We start from the raw sequence: 14,518 nt of genomic DNA on the forward strand, positions 1-14,518 counted from the left end.
AGGCATTTTATTCTTAATGGAGTCATGTAGGCAACTGAGCAGCTTTAAGGAACTTTGTGTATTCTGAAAATGCATTTGAACAGGAACTATCCTACCAACAATTTTTGTAACTGTTGAAGATCGTGAAGATCTTATTTTCCCAAAGTTAAAAGAATTTTATTGTGACTATGTCTATAATCATGACAATAGTTAGAAACCTGTAGAAATCCTTTTTATAAATTATGCACAAATAAGAGAGCTCATTTTAAAAATGAGATTGTCATTCTCAATGACAATAAAGTATTTGAGCCTGTTCTATTGTAAAGGCTTACAGTATAATTAACTATGGCAGAGCATTCACTCGGTGTTGGCACAATTCCTTTGAGTAACTGAATGACTACAGTGGGAATCTAAAATGTAGAAAATTATCAAAGTAACTCTGAGATCAAATATACTTTATAAATATTTCAAAATTTCACACACACACACACACACATATTGTAAAATGTGTACCTGGTAGCCCTTCAGGCTTTGTGTAGCAATCCAGATAATTTTCCTGTAGGGAAAAAAAAAAAGGAGTCTTTTGCTATATGAGTAAATTCAGTTAACTATGAAGCGAAGGAACTAGTGTGAACCGTACAAGCTGGCATTTCCTTCCCTGTGTCCCCCTCTAACCTGGGAGTCACAACTTCCCGTGATTGTGATCACAAGCTATCCAGATGAACAGAACCCTCAGATGAGAACCAAGATGCTGGTTTGTTTCTCAGGGGGACTTTTATAGGGAAGACAACAAAAGCAGGGCTGTCCCCACAAGAGCAGAAGCACAAAGCACCTTGGTGAAGACCCCACAGCTCAGGGACACTGTCTTTCCCAAAATATTTGCAGGCCTTGTACGGACTTACTCTCCACGTACATCATCTCGTCATTTATTCCACTCTTAAAAGGGTTAAAAGAGACGTTTACTTAGAAAGCACATTGAATATTGGTCGATTGCATGTGTTAAGCAAATCAACAGCTCATGAAAATACTTGGAGAGTGAGCACTGTCTCCTCTGTCTCTCCCCTTTCTTTCCTCAGCCGCCTCTGTGGGGCACACCCCCTTCTAAAGTCCGTGGACATGTTTAAGTTCCGGGGACCGTCTACTGTTGGAGATCGGCTTGTTTTCAATGCCATTGTCAACAATACATTTCAGACCTGGTAAAGTCTGTCTAGTGTTCTTAGGTGGCTGTGAACGAATTCAGACTTGCACATGAATAATTTTTTATTTTTCTTTCTATCTGGAGGTGAGTGTAGGGACTCCTGCAAAGTAACCATGTTCCTTCTAATTGTTTTTGAAACTTCACTCAGTCATCAACATCTGTACACACTCATTTTCACCCTCTTTGCTGCTTGGAGCCCCTTTGTACTTGATAAATTGTGATGGGTTGGTTTTTGTCTCTTAATAAGGGTGACTCCCAGCCGGCCCAGTATGGTCTTGGTATGTCCCTGTCATGATTATTAACTCTTCATTTCACTCTCGAAAGAGTCCCAGTGATTCATAGTCAACTGACTCATAACGGACCTGTTATTTATCACCAAGAAGTCCAAACCACTTCCTAGTTATTTTTATTATTCTTGACACACAAAGAAAATATTTAATTTGGTATTCTTTCTTTTAAAGTGTGGAAAAGAGTGTCTATGTTTCCTATCCAGTTTTAGTGTCTGATGCTTTTTAATGTAGAATAGTTGTTTCTAGGGGAGAAAACTTGACTATGGCCCAATTAATTCCCTGCCACATCGCTTTACCAAAATATATTCATGAATGTGTATAAAGTCCTAACCGACCTTTTTCCCACTTGATGGTGGGAAAGTCAAGCAGAAATGCTACCAGGGGCTACGACATCAGATCCATAGGCCCGATGAAGAGGATTTTAACAGTTGCATAGATCTGTGAGCCCAAGGCCATCATTCTTTTCCTCACTTGAGAGAGAGTAGTGGTGGTGGCCGCGGGCAGCAGAGGCCTGGCTCTCTCGGGTTCTCAGCCCACTGCCCTGTGTCGCCCTCTGCAGTGTGGAAGTGGGAGTGCGTGTGGAAGCCTTTGACTGTCAGGAGTGGTCTGAGGGCCAAGGCCGGCACATCAACAGTGCTTTTCTCATTTACAATGCTGTCGATGATAAGGAAGAACTGGTCACATTTCCCAGAATCAAACCCATGTCAGAGGTCAGTTATTAGCGCGTGAGTTTCAGTAATCAGATCACTTCCTGGGGGGGAAGTGGTGGGTCCAGAGCTCCACCCAGAATCCCCGCACACCAGTAACAGCTTTCAAGGCTACTCCTCTTTGGATTTTTTTTTTTTCCCTTTCTACATCACAAAGTAAAATGGACTTTTTCTTTTCTTTCTTCTTCTTTTTCTTCCCCAAGTCACTCCGATCATTTGTTGGAATGACAGGGGCCCTGGAGTCCTCACCTCTGCTCAGTCGTGTGCTGCTGTGGGCGGTGTATCATCTTCTGGGTTGTACTTCTGACCATCTTCTCCCACCGCTTTGCATCCAATTCTCTGTGCTGCCCTGCGCCCAGGGGAACTCTATCTTCCCCTTGGTACCAACTCTCACCTTTTCTACAAACTCTGCAGTGAGACATAGGTGTCATTTCGGGAACAGAAATGATAACAGCCGCCGCTTTAAAAAAGGAGAGAACAGGGCTGTCATGATTGTGTTTTTACCCATGCCCCTGCCCTTTGAGGGTGATGAGGACAGTTCGCACAGAGACTGTGTGTCCCAGCTAGCCCTTTCAATGGAGTTAGGAGAGAGAGACTTAAGGACTACAGCACTAAAATATTAGAAATTTATTGATTTTCCTTTGTCTTTTATAAAAGGAAGATTTTAGACGGTATCGTGGAGCTATTGCACGCAAGAGAATTCGCCTCGGCAGGTAAGGATGTGGATGTAAGGATTTTATACTATCATCTCTTATCTAGCAAATTATATAATGAAGGGCTCCTCTCTGAGTCTGTGTTCCCACATAATGTCAAACGAGAAGTCTGATGTTTCCTGGCTGGAGGCTAACTGTGACGGAAATTGTTCTTCCTGATTGTTCCACTACTAAAAGCAGCTTTTAAAACTGCTGATACCCGCCCAAGAAAGTGTCATGGTTACTGTTGTGTGCTGCATGCAGGGAAGAAAACTTACTTATTATTAAACATTATAACATGTTACTTACCATTTTCTTTTTTTTTCCAGAAAATATGTTATTTCCCACAAAGAAGAGGTGTCACTTTGTGTACACTGGGACATAAGCAACCAGGTAACGGTGTTATTATTGGGAGCTCTTTGTGTAAGAATCAAATCATTATAAAATGGAAGATGGCATCATTATAAAAATGACAGATCCCATGTTTAACTGATCAGGTTGTGCCTGCACAGGTTAGAGGAAAAGGAGCATTATATCAACCAGTCCTTTCAAAACAAAATAAAACCAATCAGTAAGCGGTTTCCAAAGCACAGACCCCGAAGGCTCTGTCATCGGATGCATTCAGGCAGCGTGACCCTGGCATCTGGCTTCTCAGTGATTTGTGCTGAATGACATGCCTTCCAGCTTGCATTTCTATGATACAACAACAAAGTATTGGACATTTTTAAAGTTTTTGACCATAAAATAGAAAGGGAAATACAAATTTACTGATTACATGTTGATTCCAAGTCATATTGAAAGGTAATGTCATCTTTCCTCCGGACACCCATTGATGTGACGGACACTAATTTGCAAAGCATGCAGGCCTTGTGTTATTTTGTCTGAATTCTGAATTAAGAGTTGGGAGACAGAAATTATGTTACCTATAGCTTAGTTCTAAGCTCAGCATTACCCCTTTGGCTCTAACATTTCCCATTTTCAAAGCAGAAGCTATTTGATCACCAGATGCCTGGATGGCTCAGTCGTTTAAGCATCAGCCTTTGTCTCGGGTCATGATCCCAGGGTCCTGGGATCAAGTCCTGCTTCGGGCTCCCTGCTCAGCAGGGAGTCTGCTTCTCCCTCTGCCTGCTGCTCCCCCTACTTGTGCCGTCTCTCTCTTAATTTAAATTAAATTTAAAAATTTAAATTTTAAATAAAATTAAAAAAAAGAAAGAAACTCTTTGGTCCCGTATCTGTGGGTTGAACTCTCAGCTTTTACAATATTTGTATTTTAGGGAGCCTTGAGCAATGCCAATGTGGAGGGCCTCAAGAATCTGGCAGCCAGAAGTGGTTGGGAGGTTACCAGTGCGGTGGAAAAGGTAGGAGGCATCTGGGTATACGCACAGCCCGCTGTCCCTCACAAATGAGAGTGGTCATGGTGGTGGTATTTCTGCTGCTCCCGCTGCTGCTTCTAAGAAAGTCTTCTGGGAGACTTTTTCTAAAAGCCAAATATCTTTCCAGCTCTGTCTCTAGTCCTCCATGCTGGTGGATTTGGGGTCCTTTGGTGGGTCCCCCACATTCCTACCTCTGATCTTAGTTCTTAGAGAACTCCACTTCTCTCTCCCTCTCTGCACCATCAGCCCCCATCCTAACTGGTCTTTAAGCCCCGGGACAAAATGCTTCTGCATGAAGCTACTTCTGTCACCCCTGACTGCAGAACTCCCCTGGTAGGAACCCTCTTAGCAAAATTACTTCTTCAGAGTGAATTTGTCAGTTAATTATGCACCGTCTTGTGGCATTGTGTCCACAGCTATGCTGAATTGATGTTGAGGTCTTACATAGTAATTTAACTTTTTAACTCATGGTCTTTCCCCCTACCTAGATGATGAACTTCATAAGAAAGAAGCCTCATCTTGACTTCTTTGCACTTTTTTACACTGCTTTGTGGATCATCAAACTTAAATGCACATGTATTATTTTGGTTCTGATTTTATCAAATTTCAGAGGTATGTTAGGAGACCCGTGGCAGGTGGTGCCCACGCTAACTAGACTGTAAGGTCACCAGCATAGATAGTCCCAGATCGCAGCAGTCCCAGATCACACCTGGGAGGGGCTCAGTCATGCCAGCTCTCCATGCTCACATCCAGTGTGTACCGGTTTTTTTAGGGAAGCAACAGCCTCTACAATGGGGTGACCATAGGTCTGATTTCCTGGGACAGTCCTGGTTGTCCCGTCTTAATTAGTGATTTGTCCATCATCATCAGTTGTCTTATCGTAATTACTAATAAAGCCTCCATGCCCCAGTCTGGACAATAAATGACATGATCACTTACCTTAAAATTGAAGCAAACTCAGATACGACTTCACTGATTCTTTTCAACTCTGACCTCTTGCCAGTGTTTTGTTCTGGGTTGTGGGCTTTTATTGTGTCTTTGTCTTCACTTCTGAGTCCTTTCAAGATCTCTCTTTACCCTCTTTGAATCCACTTCTGTTTCCATGCATGCCTAATTCAGTAATGCAGAAACATAGGCTTCGTGTTATAAAATGCTCTTTTTCTCTTTATCCCACATAAAAGATGCTTCAAGACTTTGTTTTCTTTTACTAGTATGAAATCTGCTTCTGGCTTCTAAGAATTCTGATCTGCTTCTTGCTGGCTTCTAAGCAGCATTGGAAAGGGCAGATTTGCATCTGGAAAGAAGGAAGACAGCATGTTTTGTGAAGCCGTATAATATATAAAAACTTCAGTTCTTTGGGAGTTTGGGGCCAAAATAAACCTAAACAAAAAAAAAAAATGCTGCATTTGTTAGTGTCTAAGAAGAGCCATCAATCTTTAATTCTTAATTTTTGTACAGATACTTATTAGGAGGTATGATATAGTTAAAGCAACATTCTTACATCATTTCTGTTGAATTTGAAGCCCTCCAGTGCTTTAAATTATATTTATGATAAAACTTGGATTTTTTTCCCTTTCTAGGCTATCCTTTTCTCTGTTACTTTTTAAAACTTTTACATTGTTTTGATTTTAAAATACAGCTCTCTTTTTTCTATCATCTTTTCATTGAATGATTCTTACGCTGTCTGTTGTGAATCATACTTATTCCAGGTTTTAAAATCCACACTTATTGTTGGGCAACTCTCTCAGGTCCCCTCCCTCCTGTGGAACTTTGTACTATCACTTTGCTGTCGCTCAATACATCTTGCTTTGCTGCCCACCAAAAAAAAAAAAAAAAAAAGAAAAGAAAAGAAAAAAGAAAAAAAAAACTATACTTGTTGTTGATACAAATTAGTTAAATGTCAAAAGTCTATGATTTCTGGCATTTGTAATTAAATTGGGTAATACTTATACTTGTAACTCATATTTCTATGTAGAGTGATGGAATTAATAGTAATAATGCAAGGTAAAACAGGGTAATAGTAATAATGCAAAAGTAATACAGGGAGCACCCTCACCCTAAAGGAGCTTGTAGACTATTTTGGCAACATCACACATACCCATGCAACAGCAGAAAAATGATTTTCAGGTAGCTTATGAACAATTGAACATTTGTAGTATTTAAATCATTAAGGTCATCTCTTAGGCAGCCCAAAGTAAAGCAAGACAGATATTTAGAAAGAATTTTGGAGAGGGGCTGATTCTTTCCTCCTTGCAGACAGCTTATATAGATGCTGGAGCGCGGAAGGGGCTGTCTGGGAAGTGAGCAGCTCCAGGCAAATCCTCAGGGTAGGAATCAGCATGGGCAGGAGACTGACTTGACAGAGTGATGACGATGAGAGCCAGAATGGCAAGGACTGCTTGAAAACTTTTCCACGGAACAAAACCCAGCGCAGGAAACAGACCGGAGGACACTATTCTCACTGAAGCTGGGGAGGAGCTGGTCCCAGAGCCCCAGCTGTCCAGTTCTCTTCCCCTGAGCCCTTGGGGTCATTCCCTAGGCACCTCCTAGGAAGGTTAGCCTCCCCTCTCCACCCAGGTCTCTGTATAAAATGATTTTGTCTTCCTTCCCATAATATTGTCTCAATAACAACAGAGAATATAAAACAGATAGCATAAAATTCTAAGATTAGATCCTTTTCTCTTCAGCTGTTTGTAGAAGATATCCAAATCCATTAAACAGAATCTTATTAGAATGAAAAAAGCAGTATCATTATGAATTGTTAGAAATTGCAAGCTTACTCATTTTAAGCTTCATTTCATAGAATAAAATTCGCCAGGCATCAAGTGATAAAAATGTTTGAGTTGGTTACAGATGGAATTTAACCTGTGTTCTTCTGAGCGTGAAAGAGAATATGTTCTCTTGAAGAGTTGGTCTTGGAGAATTTTTTTTCACTCAGCGGAAGTTGGCTTTTCTAAAATACTAGGGTTTAAAGAGATCAGCACCGACCACCACCCTCCTTGTCGGCTTTGCCCACATCGGTGCCGCTGATTCTCACGGCACAGCGATGAGGAGGACTTTCTGCTACCTTCACCTTCTGGAAGAAGGATCGAGATCCCATTCACTCGTCCAATGACGTCCTGGATAGGTTTAGTGAGCTCTGTGAGGGCAGAGGTTCATGGTGGCTACTCAGCTTGGGGTTCACTGTGGCTTCGGGAAGCAGGAAACGTTGTGTCTACAACCCGGGAAGCAGCTTCCCGGGACAATGCTGTGACAGTTTCCTAGAGCTGCTGTAACAGTACCACAAACCAGGTGGCTTAAACCACAGAGAGGTATTGTCCATAGTCACGGAAGCTGGATGTCTGAGATCGAGGTGTTGGTAGGCTTGATTCTTCTTGAAGTGGGAAAGGCTGTGCTAGGCCTCTCCTCTTGCTGCTGCTGCTCTGCAGGCAATCTCTGGCAGACCTTGCCTTGTCAATGTGTCACCTGATTTCTGCCTTCATCTTCATATGGTGTCCTCCCAGGGTGCACATCTGCCTCCAGATTTCCTTTTCGTCAGAATATTAGTTTTACTGGATTGGGGCCCACCCTCTTACACTTTAACCTCATCTTAACTAATCACATCTGCAGTGACCCTCTTTCCAAATAAGGTCGCATTCTGAAGTACGCAGAAACCTGAAACATAGGCATTTGAGGAGACCCACTTCAGCCCTTAGTGAGTGCTTCAGCCCTAGATTCCATCCCTCTCCACCCTGATTCCAGTAGTGTAGATCATGGCTGCCCCAAGGCCTGGATAGAAGGTAAGGAATTCACCCAGGCCACCTGCCCTTACCTCCTCTGAGACTACAGAACCCCAGACTTAGGGCCACACGGCCTCGAAGTTCTGAGAAGATGGCTTCAGGATTTACAGCAGGGAGCCTCCTTTTACTCCTGCTGTACAGGGGAGTAAAGGTAGGCATGGCTGTGCTGGGGGTGAGTGTCTGCCACCAGCTGAGCCCCATTCATGGTTTTCTGTTTGATACATGTCCACAGCCCAGGACATGTCCTCCTTTTGTGCTTAGTTTAAAGACAGTCTTGGCACAGAGGTCAATCGGGAAGGTAGAATGGTGTAAAAAGATAGCCACTCCTTTTCTTTCTAGGCTGCCTTTAGTGAATTTCTTATTTCTTCCTTCTCCTCTTGAAGATGTTTATGTTTAAATAAAGGTTTTCTTCCTCACAGCCTGACTTGTCCATCTGCTTGATTCCTGCAGTGAAGTCTTAACCCTCTGTTTGTTTGTCTTCTCACAGCTTGTTGCCATGGCGATGATTATAAGATGGCACATTTCGACACGAACTTCAAAGCACCCTGAAAGAGATGGAGAAGAGGGACAGGATAGAAATGTGTTCTTAGCCGAGCACATATCTCTGATTATTAGCAAAAGTGCAATAGCAGCAGAGTTTGGAGTAATAGGGGATACGTTATTGTTTATGTCAAATGGCTCCCAAGACAGGCGTCCTCTTATCTAAGGAATAACAACATTAGAAACCCAGGAACTGGCCTCTCAGGAGGATGGGCCCTTGTGATTCGCAAATGAAGGAACACTTTGTGCTGAAGAAGTGTGGTGCTTCGGCAACCCTTTTGGAAGGTTGAGTTGGTTCTGGAGGCGGCGGCTTGCTTCCTGGGTCCCCTTGGCATGCTTGACATCCTAGGAAAGTGTCCGAGGTCCTGGAGGGAGGCGAAGCATTGACTTGCCTATCAGCCTAATGCTGTTTCTCTGGTGTTGCTGGGTAGAGGCAGGGAAACATCACAGAGAGATAAAAAGAGAAAGGCTTACATATTTTATTTTTCAAGAGAAACCTTGTTGCACAATAATTAAATAACCCAAGTCCCATATTATTTAGAGGACGCAGAGGACAACGTCCTGGTCCAAGTTCTAGACACCCAAGTGTTTGAAGTAACATTGCCAGTGTCTGGCTTCATTAGTTATTCAGGTGTCAAGATGCCTTAGATGGTACAATCAATGTATGACTCTGTGTGGTTTTTAAAGTCGAAATATCCATTTTTCTCTTATAATTTGTTTTTGTCTTGTTACTGTCTTTTAGATAAAAATATATACCCTGGAAGAGCATGACATTTTATCTGTTTGGGTTGAAAAGCACGTGGAAAGACCAGCACATGTGACTTATCATCTCTTGTCTGACTTTACCAAGAGACCTTTGTGGGACCCCCATTACGTGTAAGAATTATTTAAAATATTTTCTTCAGGGGCGCCTGGGTGGCTCAGCGGTTTAAGTCTCTGCCTTCGGCTCAGGTCATGATCTCAGGGTCCTGGGATCGAGCCCCGCATCGGGCTCTCTGCTCAGTGGGGAGCCTGTTTCTCCCTCTCTCTCTGCCTGCCTCTCTGCCTACTTGTGATCTCTCTCTCTGTCAAATAAAATAAAATATTTAAAAAAAAATATTTTCTTCAATGACATCATGTAAAGGGCGGCCTCCATACTGCAATCCATTTCCATTGCCCCACATAGGACCCATTGTTTCTAAGTTAAAGAGTATGTTTTAAAACTTGCACTGCACTGAAAACTGCATCCCATGCTACTGAGAAAGAACAAAAATTATTTTAGTCATTTATTTATCATTTCTATCGAGTTGACATGCTTTACCCACATCTGGCGTCATCCTGCCAACAACGCCACACTTGGTATGATTTCCACTGAACAAGAGAGAGTTCTGGGGCTTGCCAAGATTGCTTTCCTTAAGCAACCGAACCTGAATTGGAACCCAGATCCATCAGGCTCTGAATTGCACACCCTTGTACTTTAATATACACTTTTGTTGCCCTCGAGGAAGTGTTTGTCAAAATTGTCCTTCCCACCTCCCTCTCTTGGTATTTGAGGAGTGGTTCCTCCTTTTTTCTGTGAAGTAGCATTCCCTGGTTTGAAGCTGAGGGGCAGCTGGATGATACCGAAGTCAGAGGCATTCTTTCCTGCTTTTCCTGTCTGATCAGGGCCCACTCCTGTCAGCCTACATCTCTTCCTGCTGTTACTTCCTGACTCCTGCAACCCAATCCAGTCTCGGCCACTTTCACCTCTTTTCTGGAGTACAGGCTGTGCACTTTGCCACCTGCACCGGCTGGGTCTGATTGCACTCAAGCCATGCCCCTTCCTCCTCCGAGGAGCCCCAGCTCCGGGGCCATGGCACCTGGGCCCTCACTGGGTGTCTTGCTAAAAGAAGGGGATCGGTGAGATGGGCTTCCTGTTATATCAAGCATTACCGTTTACTTCCTAATCTTGATGAGGTAGAGGCTCATCTTTAAATAGACTAAACTTGGGCACCCAGGTGGCTCAGTCGTTTGAGTGTCAGCCTTTGAGGCTCGGGTCGGGATCTTGGAGTCCCAGGATCAAGTCCTGCATCAGGCTCCCTGTTTCATTGATTATGATTGATACCCTGCAATAGACAATTTTTTTAAAGATTTTATTTATTTATTTGACAGAGAACACAAGTAGGCAGAGAGGCAGGCAGAGAGAGAGGGGGAGGCAGGCTCCCTGCTGAGCAGAGAGCCCAATGTGGGGCTCGATCCCGGGACCCTGGGATCATGACCTGAGCCGAAGGTAGAGGCTTTAACCCGCTGAGCCTCCCAGGTGCCCCTATAGACAATTTTTCAAAAAGATTTTGATTTATTTATTAAAATAAAATTTATTTTAAAAGTTTTTATTTATTTATTTGAGAGAGACAGAGAGCATGAGAAGGGGGAGGGTCAGAGGTCAGAGGGAGAAGCAGACTCCCTGCAGAGCAGGGAGCCTGATGTGGGACTCAATCCCAGGACTCCAGGATCATGACCTGAGCCGAAGGCAATAGCTTAACCGACTGAGCCACCCAGGTGCCCCTGCAATAGACAATTTAATATCACTAAAGTGAAATACCTCTGGGGTCATGGGTTACATTTGCATAGAGGCCAAAATAATACATCATGGTTGGTGCCATCATAATAAAAGACTCTGAAAGAAGAGGAAACACTTTGCAGTTTTCTTCCATCAATATTTGCAGGTACTATAAGTACAAAGCTTTTGTCAGGCACAATGGTTAAACTTTGGTGTTAATTCATTTCATATGTTTCTTGCACTGTTTTCTAATTTCTAGGTCACCTGACTTTCCAAAGTGAACTTGAATGGATGAGTGAATGAATGAATTCTAATTCAACTTACTTGTCTTGTGTACCTGCCTTAATTCAGTACTGTGCCAGGTGTTTTCATTTAATCTGCACCATAACCCCATAGTTATTGTTTATTTTACAAATGAAAAAAAAATAAAGTGACTTGCTTAACATAACGTAGATAGGAAGTGTACATTTGGGATTCAAAGACAGGTTGTTTGACTCTGAACTTGGTGCTCTTTCCAGGATACCTTTTATCTAACAGTCCGTTATCTAACAGTCCTTCTTTGATGACTGCCCATATAATTCACTACTCTTCAGATGTTATTATTATTCAGAAATAATTTTGTGGAAAACAACTATAAATGCCTTTCTCCAAAGTGTGGAGGGCAGTGACCTTAGAATCATACGGCCACCATTCTGTCCATCACATGCGTTATTATTCCTGCAGATCAAACAGCTTTCTAAAGACAGACCTTGAGAAATAATGCTGGCTTTGGCAGGATGGTGATGTGAATAGAAGAGTGAGTGTAGGCCTCAGTAATGTAGTTCTGCAAACAAACAGAAGAAGTGAATGCCTTATTCATAGCAGGTGGGAAAGTGTAGCCTTTCCTTCACTGTTGTATTTACACAGGTCCTGTGAAGTCATAGATTGGGTGAGCGAAGCTGATCAGATATATTATATCACTTGTCCTGTAGTGAATGGTGACAAACCCAAAGACTTGGTAGTACTTGTATCACGAAGAAGGCCTCTCAAAGATGGGTGAGTATAAGCAACGCAAGTGCTGTAGTAATGTTTTGTAGAAGAGAGTAGAATGAAATAGTTGATATGAAAATAAGGAAGGCAATATTGGCATTTCTGGTCTTGAATGAGGTTCATCTGAATTTCTTCTAGATGGATCTTTAGTTATTTTTAAAAGTCATCTATTAAATACCGCCTGTGGGCAAAGTACCATGCACTATTCCCGAAGCAGTTCCTTTTCCTTTTGCTGTATGCACACGTCACTTTGATAGTTAGCAAACCTTTAGAATATTCCATTATCAGTAAAAATGCAGTGACTGCCAAATGAAACATCAGGAGCAGTTTAGAACTTACAAAGGCTCAATTATGCTAGACACTTAAAAGGTCTGGCTGCCAGCTAGGGTTGTTCACTAGAGTTCTTGTTCCTGACTTCTCTGTGGGCATTGGACTTCTCTGGGCATGGTGTCTGTGCTCTAAGAAGTGTCCTGAGAATTCAAAGAAATAAGCAGTAGAAGCTTCTCGGACATTTAAGGGCTACACCTGGACTGGCCGGCATAATTTCCAATGTCAAAGCTGGCCTGTGGAAATAAATCACACCCATGTGTGTAGATGAACACACATGGACATTCATTGTAATATCACTGTATTTATTTATTTGACAAAAGGTAGAGAAATAAACTGAAGGTCCGTCTTATAAATTATGGTAGAGCCATACTGCAGAGTACTGTGCCATCATTAAAAAGGATGAAGTAGCTATAGAGGCACTGATTCAGAAGTATCTCCAAAGATTTACTGGTAGGCAAAAAATCAAATTATAGACTGATATTTATAAAATGTATTTATTCAAAAATCTGTATATAAATTTGCTTATGTCAGTGTTATATATATGTTATATATATGTTATAAAAATGTCTGGAGGGATACACAGCAAAATGTTAACATTTGTTAAGGGTGGTCCTTACAACCCATTAGGGCATAACAAAACATGCTTAGAACTTGACTCCAGCTTTGTTGAGTTATGCAAAGTGTAACTAATTCTTAAGCAGACAACACCTATGGCCCTTATTACCCTTCCTTACACTTGAAGGTGGCCATAGAGAAGGTATTCTAGACCCCTCATCCAGGGGAGGGCTCTCCATAGTTGCACTTCTACCTGCATAAGTAAGTGGAATTAACTGAAGGAATTTGTTTTCGAACAAGTATCCTTCATTTCTCACATTAACTTAGAGAATGTCCTTTCATTTTTCAGTGACAGTTACATGGTGGCAGTGAAATCCGTTATTCTACCATCAGTCCCACCTTCTCCACAGTACATCAGAAGTGAAATCATCTGTGCGGGATTTCTCATCCATGCGATCAACAGCAGTTCCTGCACCGTAAGTTGGATGAAACATCTGCACGTTAATTTGCTCCTACAGATACAGAGAAATCTTTTACCCACATTTCTTAGTTAAGTATAATTCTGTAATGTGTGTCCACATCAGGAGAGTCCTGAGGTCATCCTTTTAGTTCCATTCCAGAACATCCCCAGAAGATCAGGACCATAGCCTCCCCTATACCAACAGGATTCAGATCCCTGCTTGACTCCCTTTCTTGGAGTGCCTGGGTGACTCTGTGGGTTAAGCATCTGCCTTCTGCTCAGGTCATGATCCTAGGGCCCTAAGATGGAGCCCCGCATCAGGCTCCTTGTTCGTCAGAGACATTGCTTTTCCTTCTCCCTCTGCTGCCACTCCCACTGCTTGTGCACTATCAAATAAATAAAACCTTAAAAAAAAAAAAAAAAACTTTTTTGGAAAAGTCTCAGTCAATAAACAATTAAAACCATGTATTTTCTTTTTGAGACAGGTATCATACTTCAACCAGATTTCTGCTAGCATCTCTCCTTACTTTGCTGGAAATCTTGGTGGCTGGTCAAAATCCATCGAGGAAACAGCAGCCTCTTGTATACAATTCTTAGAGAATGCTACTGAGGATGGATCAATAAACATATTTTAAATGGTAAACTTTCAATTACCTGTAATTTTATTTCCCACCTTTAATTCCAAGTACACTTAGCCCTGACAACTGGCAAGATTTTGGGTCACAAAATAATTTAATTTTGGCTTAAGCAAAAGGCAGTAAGGGGTTAAAAAATAAAATTGGTCTCAGGTCAAATACCAGTGATTTGGATTGTATTATTAGAAGAGTTGTAATACTGTTTTAGATCATCTGTGGCTCTCCTCCCTTCCGGGGGCACGGGCAGTGGAAATGGCCCATATGCAGTTTTGTATATGTATTTGTATAATGTACAATTATTTGTATAATATAATTTGTATAATGGTACAAATACGGTTTAAAATGATCATAAGCATTTTACGTTACAGAGATGAAACATGTGTTCTCTTTAAAATTTTATAAAATTTTTAAAATCAAAAATGGTAAGTTGGCT

General features: G+C 41.9%; 1 protein-coding gene across 4 annotated transcripts in view; it reads left to right on the forward strand.

Moving 5' to 3' along the window:
* ACOT12 (acyl-CoA thioesterase 12) overlaps positions 1–14,518 on the forward strand; it is a 52,475-nt gene that overhangs the window by 31,799 nt on the left and 6,158 nt on the right. For 3 of the 4 annotated variants that reach the window (XM_045998971.1, XM_045998970.1, XM_045998973.1), the window contains 9 exons: positions 1,056–1,175; positions 2,027–2,177; positions 2,832–2,887; positions 3,196–3,259; positions 4,141–4,224; positions 9,301–9,434; positions 11,983–12,111; positions 13,340–13,466; positions 13,936–14,088. In XM_045998971.1, the coding sequence (XP_045854927.1) occupies positions 1,056–1,175; positions 2,027–2,177; positions 2,832–2,887; positions 3,196–3,259; positions 4,141–4,224; positions 9,301–9,434; positions 11,983–12,111; positions 13,340–13,466; positions 13,936–14,085 (1,015 nt within the window). In that variant the 3' untranslated portion in view covers positions 14,086–14,088. The remainder of the gene's footprint in view (positions 1–1,055; positions 1,176–2,026; positions 2,178–2,831; positions 2,888–3,195; positions 3,260–4,140; positions 4,225–9,300; positions 9,435–11,982; positions 12,112–13,339; positions 13,467–13,935; positions 14,089–14,518) is intronic. The other variant, XM_045998972.1, reaches the window with a different exon arrangement.

Source organism: Meles meles, chromosome 3 (assembly GCF_922984935.1).
Source record: "Meles meles chromosome 3, mMelMel3.1 paternal haplotype, whole genome shotgun sequence".
NCBI lineage: Eukaryota > Metazoa > Chordata > Mammalia > Carnivora > Mustelidae > Meles > Meles meles.